We start from the raw sequence: 8,712 nt of genomic DNA on the forward strand, positions 1-8,712 counted from the left end.
GCCCACTTTTGCGCTCTCCTCTTTTACCCTGAGCAAGAGGCTCTTTAGGTCCTCTTCACTTTCTGCCATCAGAGTGGTATCGTCTGCTTTACATTTCATGTATTTATATAATGTATATTTCGGCCTTGTAGTAGTGTTTGTTCTTTAGCTTTATACCTTATAAATCATTAGTTACATTCATCTTTGATTTGTACATGGGTTTTTTTTTGTTTTATTTGCCCACCTGGAGATTGGCAACCCTAGGTCACATAGTTTGGTCCCAGTTTTAATTATGAAGAAGAAGAGAAGAGATTGGGTTTATACCCCACCCTTCACTACCCAGAGGAGTCTCAGAGTGGCTTACAATCCCTTTCCCTTCCCCTCCCCACAACAGAATCCCTGTGAGGTAGGTGGGGCTGAGAGAGCTCTCTTGAGAACTGCCCTTGAGAGAACAGCTCTGAAAGAACTTATGACTAACCCAAGGTCACACCAGCAGTTGCACGTGGAGGAGTGGGGAATCATGTGAAACTGAATTGACTTTACTTGAGGGGAAGGATGGAATATGTTTAAAGCTCTTTCTGTAACTCTGGACTCACCATGTTTTCATTCCATATTTCAGGAGACACAAGATTTACAAAGAGGAGCGCAACCTCACCTTGGACTCACTGATACAGTTCAAGCAGGAAGCAAGCTGGCTCCAGTTCCACCTGGGAATCAATCGCAATGCACTGTATCCACGGTCCAGCCCTGCTGTTGACCAGCTTCTCCAGGACATGCCTCGTTTCAGCACCATTAGCGCTGGTAAGTTGGCTTTCTGAATAGCTGCCACTATTCAGGAAACCATAAGCACAATCAGTAGACTGGCTGTGTGTTTCTTTGCTTAAGGCTACCCAGACAGCAACGGGTCCTAAATAGGATAGGGCATGTGATTATAATGGAATGATTGAATTTGTGCTTATTTTCTCTATGTAACAGACCTTTGTACATCCAGAGCTACTTACAGAAATCTGTCTGTACACACCAGGTTTTCTCACCAGAGCCAATAAATTTTTTCTCTGAATGTGTAATCTGAACCCATCCTCCTATAATTGAGGCTCAATTCACTTATTGCATATATTAACACATACACAACAATGACAATCCAGACGTACCTATAAAAGCTGTAAATTCTGCGTAAGGCACATACATGTTTACAGGTCTCTAGAGCATATAGGTGCACACTCCAAGGAGCCGTGAATAGCCAAAGCTCTCTTGCACAGCTATGTGCAAAGACAAACACATGTAAAATTGGCACAGGGATTGTGGAGGTTTTTTGCCTTCTTCTGGGCATAGAACAGGGTTCGATGGGGGGGTGGGGGGAGATAGCTGTGAATTTTTCGCATCGTGGAGGGTGTTGGACTAGATGACCCTTGAGGCTTCTTTAGGGTTGCCAGCTCTGGGTTGGGAAATACCTGGAGATTTGGGGAGTGGAGCCAGGGAAGGCTGCGGTTTGGGGAGGGGAGGGACCTCAGCGGGGTATAATGCCATAGAGTCCACCCTCCAAAGCAACCACTTTCTCCAGCAGAACTGACCTTTATCCTCTGGAGATCAACTATAATAGCAGGAGATCTCCAGGTGCCACATGGAGGTTGGCAACCCTAGGTTTCCTCTGCTCTAGGTCTCTATATATTTACCAAATGTATATGCTGCCTTTCTGTCCTCACAAGGGCCACCAAGGTGGCTAACAAATTAAAATATACACAATAAAATCACATTTTAGAGTCATTAAAAACAATCCCCCCCCAAACCACATAAACAACAACACATCATTCAAACAATTAAAACCAGAACTAAAATACACAGAAAGACAAAAAAACAACAATTAAAACAGGGGCAGGAAGGAGGGATCACTGAGGAAATGCCACGCAAAGAAAAGAAAAGAAAAGACTTTACCTGCTGGTGGAGAACAGCAACAGAAGGGGACAAACAGATCTCCCTGGGAAAAGAGAGTTCCAAAGTTTTGGTGCCATGACGAAGAAGGACCTCTCCTGAGTTGCCACCTGCCTAATCTCAGAAGGTGGAGGCACCTGAAGTGGGATGTCCAAAGATGACCAAAGTTTTCATGTGGGTTCATAAAGGAGTAGGAGGTCCTTTAGGTATCTTGGTCCCAAACCACATAGGGCTTTAAAGGTCAACATCAGCACTTTGAATTGTGCCTGGGAACAAACCAGTAGACAGCGTAGACTGGCCAAGACTGGAGTGATGTGGTCCCTACTCCAGTCAACATCCTGGCAGCAGCATTCTGCACCAACTGAAGTTTCCAAACACTTCTCAAGGGCAGTCCTATGTAGAGTGCATTGCAGTAATCTAATCTAGACGTAGCTATCACAATGGCCAGATCTTTTCTGCTCAGGAAATGTCATAGGTGGCTAACCAGATGAAGCTGGTAAAAGCCATTCCTGGCCACCATTGCCACCTGTTTTTCAAGCACAAGGCCTGGGTGCAAGAGCACCCCTGGATGACTAACCTGTTCCTTCAAGGGGAGTGCAGCCTCATCCAGAACAGGTGGCATCTTAAATCTCAGGTCAGACCTTCTGCTCACCAGTAGCACTTCCATCTTGTCAGGATTAATCTTAAATTTATTAGTCTATATCTAATCCAAAATCACTTCCAAGCACTGGTTCAAGGTTTCTGCAGCCTCCCCTGGATCTGCTTGAAATGCAAGATAGAACTAAATATCATCAAAATATTGCCGACTACCCAGCCTAAATATCCAGATGACCTCACCCAACAGTTTTATGTAGATGTTAAAGAACACAGTGGATAAGAGACAACTTTGCACGATCCCACAGGCCAATTGCCAAGGGCTGAGCAGCAGTGCTCTAGCACCTCCTTCTGAAAGTTATCCTCCAGCTAAGGACCAGAACCACCACAGAATGGTGCTTCCCAATCCCAGCCTGGTCCAGAAGGATACCATGATTAATTGTATCAAAAGCTGCTGGGAGGTCCATGAGAATCAACAGAGTCAATCCTTCTATCCATCTCCTGGAGCAGGTCATCCACCAGCACAACCAAGGCTGTTTCAGTCCAGTAATTAGGCCTGAAAACAGACTGAAAAGGATCGAAACCAGGGGTATCAAACTCATTTGTTATGAAGGCCGGATCTGACATAAATGGAACTTTGTTGGGACAGGCTATGTGTGTCATAAAATGTAATGCCAGGTAGCGCAGATATTAACTTTATAAAGGACACCAACAAACACAATTAAAAAAATTTTAACCTAAAATTCAGACATGCTTAAAACAGTAACACTTTTGATATATTTTGTTTATTTAACTGTCTTTGATAACTGATACCTCCCAAACCTCCCCCCCATCGCCCTTAAAAGATGCCTGCCTAAAATGGAAAGGTGGGGGGATAGTGGGATTTTGCAATGAATTTTTTTTAAAGAAAACATCAAGATAAAGCAGAAACTAAAAATAAAAACTAAAAATATAAAATGCTCTGAGTCTTGGAAAACATGAAATGGTTGGGCATTACAAGCTCCCACCACCAGTCTACTTAGAGTGGCAGTGGCTCTCCAGTGCAATGTCCCCCTTTGGCTGTGGGTTCCCAGGTTAGAGTACTCACTCAGGTACCCATTCTTAGGTTCATTCAGTAGAGACAAGCTGGCTCAAAATATCAGCCCTTTATTTGCAAGGAGACAACTTCAGGGGCATACAAACACTGGAAACTGAAACTACTGGAGCTCCACTCCATTGAAATACATTGCTGCTCAAAAAAAAAGTTGCAAAGAAAATGCAGAATGGGTTTTCTATTAAGGTTTCTGGGCCCATATAGACTACTCTGGGACTAGATTGACAGCCCCCAGTGTGGAATTCCATTCCTAGAATGCAGCTGCTACACTCAGGGACCATAATTCCACTCTGGGGGCTGCCATTCCAGTCCCAGAGTAGTCTATCTGGACCTAGAGACCTTAAAGAAAAATCCATTCCACATTTTCTTTGCAGCTTTTTTTGTGCTTTAGCCCAGAGGAGCTTCCTGCTCGAGGAGAAACTGCAAAGACAAGACCCAGCCAGCTGGGAAGTTCAGCAGCCCCAATCTCCCTTGGAAGGGTGAGGACAGGCAGGGGAGGGGTAGAGAAGAGAGCCGCGGGTCTGATCAAAGCCCCAGGTGGGCCAATTCCGGCCCATGGGCCATAGGTTTGACACCCCTGATCTATACTATCCACTTCATCCAGCGATGCTTGAAGTTTCCCAGCTACTTCCCATTCAATGACTTTACTGAGGAATGGGACATTTGAGACTGGTCAATAGTTATTGAGATCTTCTGGGTCCAGGGTAGGCATCTTTAGAAATGGACACACCACTGCTGTTTCAAGACTGAAGTGACCACCCCCTCTCCTGAAGAGGCATCAATTGCCTCTCAGACACAGTTAGTGGGGGGACATTGCATGACATCCCTGACGCGATGGCGTCACCCAAAAGTGACATCATTGCACCAGAAAAGTTGCGTGGGGACACTGTTACTTGGACAAAACTCATTGCGTCAGGGTGGTACTTCCGGTTTTACCAGAAGTGGCCCAAAAAGTCATTTCGGAGTGGGATTTCACCACCACCACCAGCCAGTTGGTCGGCAGCATGGAAGCCTGATCCAAATCAGGGAATCCCCCTCCCAAACTGGGGGGCTGGGATCCCTAGTGCAATTTTTTAACAATTATACTCATACTTGTTTCAGTAGGATGAAGCTTGTTTGGTGGTTGGCAACCTGTCTTGCCAATTGTTTTTTTTTTCCTGTAATTTATGTTTTACTTACACTAATCTTGTAACAGTTTTGGCTACATGAAATAAAATGTACCTGCCTACTTTAGGTGTGCCGAAATGTTTGGGCATACCTGCTGCAACCCCCCACCCCTTAAGCAGTAGACCTTATGCCTTATCCAAAATGTTTTTAAAAGTCCATTCTGTTGCAAAAAGAGATCACCGAGTAACATCTCCCAGCTGCTGGTCAAGAAATAAAGATCTAAATGACCCGGAGGCAGGCACATGAATTATAATACACTTCATTTCCAAGAAAATATCCATATTCAATGGTTTTGGATTTCACTGGTTTTCTTTTCATTTCAGATTACAGTCAGGACGAGAAAGCATTGCTAGGTGCTTGTGACTGCACACAAAGTAGGTGAATGTAATTATTTGTGTTACATGTCCTGCTTCATGCACTGGGTTGCAAACCTCCAGGCGGGGCCTTGAGATCACCTGGAATTACCACTGATCTCCAGACAACAGAAATCCGTTCCCCTGGAGAAAATGGCTGCTTTGGAGGCTGAACTCTATGGCATTATATCCTGCTGAGCTCCCTTCTCTCCCCAAATCCTGTTCTCCCCAGTCTCTTCCACAAAATCTCCAGGAATTTCACAACCCAGAGTTAGCAACCGTATTCATGTGTCATGGGAGCAGTGTCTGATGAGCAGAATGAATGGATTTTAATCAGTTTTATTCATTAAACCTGCCATTGTTACTTCTGAGCCTTAGCTTGGTTTGCATTTTGCCCAGTCCCAAACATTTAAATATAATTCTACTATGTTTCCTTCCCATCCTTTATCACAGGGATGTTTTTCTTGAAGATTTTGACTTGCAGTTCATTAGTACCTTTATACAAATCCAAGCTTGGTTAGTAATGGACAAATTCAGAATGTCATTGATCAGGACCATAGCCAGGATTTTTTAAAATCCAGGGGCCTTTAAATAAGTCAAGGGGCACCCCGTACACACACCTGCAAACCCCCCCCAAGCTACCTGCCTCCTGGGGAGAAAGGCCAGCAGTCTACAATCCTGACACACATACCGCCAGGCCCTCTCCAGCCATGCCAACACAGCCAAGCCCATCGGCCCCCGGGCAGTACTCACCCACACCCCAGCCCTGCATCCTTCACCTACCACTGCCATTGGATCCCCCCTGGCTGCTGGAGCTGGGCTCCCCACTCACTCCGTCTGTCGCAATCTTCCCACTGGCATAGCGAGCCCAGACACCAAGCATGGAGGGGAGGCAAGCCCAACTGACGAGAGAGAGGGGCCGGGGTTGCTGAGAGAGAGCCGCCATGGCCAGTGACGAGCACCATAAATAAAATTAAAAAATGGAAGTCAGGGGCCCTGGGCGGGATAAGATGGGAGGCCTTGGCAATAAGTGAGGGGCCCAGGCCCTGAGAGGCCCCACTATAGTTACGGGCCTGTCATTGATCAGTTGATGGTACATAAAAATTAACCACTCATATTAGATTAAGAGCATCCAGCAGTGACCCAGAAAGATTTGTGGGAGGGGGGAAATGCTTAATTCCTCACCTCTCATGCTGCAGTTGTGGGAAACCACTGAGCTATGGAGCTACGCGAGTTCCTTCTTGATCAACCCATTCTGAATCTTGGATATTAATACATTACTGTACAACAAGTCTTGTCGCTCCGCCACGACCTCCCCACCACGGTTGAGGCAGTAAAGGAACTCGAGACTCCACGTGCGTCTTCTTGTCAAGTTTTGGATTATTTCAGTCCACTCAGCCTAGAGGAGGTTGACAAATTACTCTCATCTGTTTGCCCGACCACTTGTAGCTTCGATCCGTGCCCGTCATGGCTAATTAAAGCCAGCCACGATGGGCTACGAGGCACACTAAGGGAGATCATCAACAAGTCCCTAATTGAGGGACTGTTCCCTAGTGCACTAAAGGAGGCAGTGGTCCATCCTTTCCCCCCAAAAAAATCATCCTTGGATCCGGCCAAATTGGCTAATTACTGGCTGGTATCCAATCTGACCTATCTGGGCAAACTAATTGAGAGGGCGGTGGCGATCCAGCTGCAGGGTTTTTTGGATGACACCTCCATATTAGATCCCTTCCAGTCCAGTTTCCAACCAGGCCATGGGACAGAGACGGTCCTGGTCGCCCTCAAAGATGATCTCCGGAGGCATCTGGATTGGGGTGGTATGGCAGTGTTGTTGCTGTTAGACCTGTCAGCAGTGTTCAACATGGTCAACCATCAACTACTGTCCACCACCTCGCCAATACCGGGATTCGGGGGTTTGCCTTGCAGTGGCTCTCCTAATTTCTTCAGGGTCGGGGACAAAGGGTGGCCATTGTGGAACAGCTATCCGGAAGGCACCCGCTGATTTGCAGAGTGCCCCAAAGAGCGGTGCTTTCCCCAATGTTATTTAACATCTATACGCCCAGATTGCCTGGAGTCATGGACGGGGTTGTCAGATGACACCCAGCTCTATCTGTTGCTGGACGGCCAGTCAGACTCTAGTTGAAAGCTGTGGCTGGTTGGCTTAGACTAAGTCGACTGAAATTGAATCCGATGAAGACGGAGGTCCTGTGCCTGTCAGAGCGAGCCAAGGTTAGGGATCCCACTCCCGACCTTTGATGGGGTGCCGTTGGTGCCAGCGCTGGAGGTGAGGAGTTTGCGAGTGCTCCTGGATGCCTCCTTAACAATGGAGACCCAGTTAGCAGCCACTGCAAAGCCACTTTTACCATCTGCGGCTGATTAGGCAGTTGGTTCCCTTCCTTGAATGCAGTGACCTGGCAACAGTGATCCATGCAATGGTTACCTCGAGATTGGACTACTGCAATGCTCTCTACATAGGGCTGCCCTTGTCCCAAATCCAGAAGCTGCAGCTGGTACAGAATGCAGTGGCCAGGCTGTTGTTGTGTCACCCTATGCAGGAGCACATCCAGCCTGCCCTAAAAGCACTGCACTGGCTGCCTTGAACTGAATTTGGTTCAAGGGGCTGGTTCTTACCTTTAAAGCCCTATATGATCAGGGACCTACATACCTAAGGAACCATCTTTCCCCACATGTTCCCCAGAGAGCACTAAGATCAGGGTCCCAAAATGGGGACCCCAGAGAGCACTAAGATCGGGGTCACAGCCAGGCTAGCTGTGACAAGGGCCAGGGCCTTTTCTGTGGCGGCCCCGCACTGGTGGAATGAGCTCCCGGACGACATCAGGGCCCCGCGAGACCTTTTACAGTTCCGCGGGGCCTGTAAAATGGAGCTCTTCCACCAGGCCTTAGATTAGGGTGCTGCCTTTCTAATATGGAGTCTCTGGCCCCAATATCAACACCAACTTAATAATCAACAGCCTGTGCTATGGTGCTAGTTGACCACTCAGATGATGAGAAAATGCCACCATTGCTTATTATTGTACTAACACCTTATGATGTGTTTTTATTTATATGTTGTAGTTTTATTTAAATCTTGTGTTTTAACATATGTCCTGTAAGCCGCCCTGAGCCTGCCTTGGCAGGGAGGGCGGGATACAAATTAAACAAACAAATAAATAAACATGTACAAAAAGGTAGAATTTTTTGAAGTCTGTTTTTGACCGCAGGCATGAATCTCTTTCATTTCTCAGTTGTAAAACCCAGTGGAGTGCATTTGAAAATTGTTCTACGGTTTCAGGACTTTGGGAAAGCTATGTTCAAACCTATAAGGTAAGTTTATATTTACCTATGGTGTGCCCCTGTATGATGTATAACCAAACTTGTATCCAATGCACTAAGTGGCACAAAGCTTGTAGAATGGATGGGGCACAGAGGGAGGACTGGCAGATGGTCAGTAGAAAATGGTAGCAGGACATTAGCCACTGTGTTGTGGAGGAACAACTGGAAAATTGTAGTTTTAAATAATAGTTTTATTTAAGAATTTTCAATTATTAATTATATTTCTCAATAGCTGAGCAGCTTTGGGGACTGGTTAGGCAAACT

General features: G+C 46.3%; 1 protein-coding gene across 1 annotated transcript in view; it reads left to right on the plus strand.

Moving 5' to 3' along the window:
* LOC107117697 (pseudokinase FAM20A-like) overlaps nucleotides 1–8,439 on the plus strand; it is a gene marked incomplete at its 3' end in the record, with an annotated part of 42,799 nt that extends 34,360 nt beyond the window's left edge. Inside the window, exons 2-4 of the mRNA XM_015419853.1 lie at nucleotides 599–780; nucleotides 5,086–5,136; nucleotides 8,361–8,439. Of these exons, the coding sequence (XP_015275339.1) occupies nucleotides 599–780; nucleotides 5,086–5,136; nucleotides 8,361–8,439 (312 nt within the window). The remainder of the gene's footprint in view (nucleotides 1–598; nucleotides 781–5,085; nucleotides 5,137–8,360) is intronic.
* Between the last annotated feature and the right edge of the window lie 273 nt (nucleotides 8,440–8,712).

The sequence above is a fragment of the Gekko japonicus genome, unplaced genomic scaffold (genome assembly GCF_001447785.1).
Source record: "Gekko japonicus isolate JY-2015 unplaced genomic scaffold, Gekko_japonicus_V1.1 scaffold2804, whole genome shotgun sequence".
Taxonomy (NCBI): Eukaryota; Metazoa; Chordata; class Lepidosauria; order Squamata; family Gekkonidae; genus Gekko; species Gekko japonicus.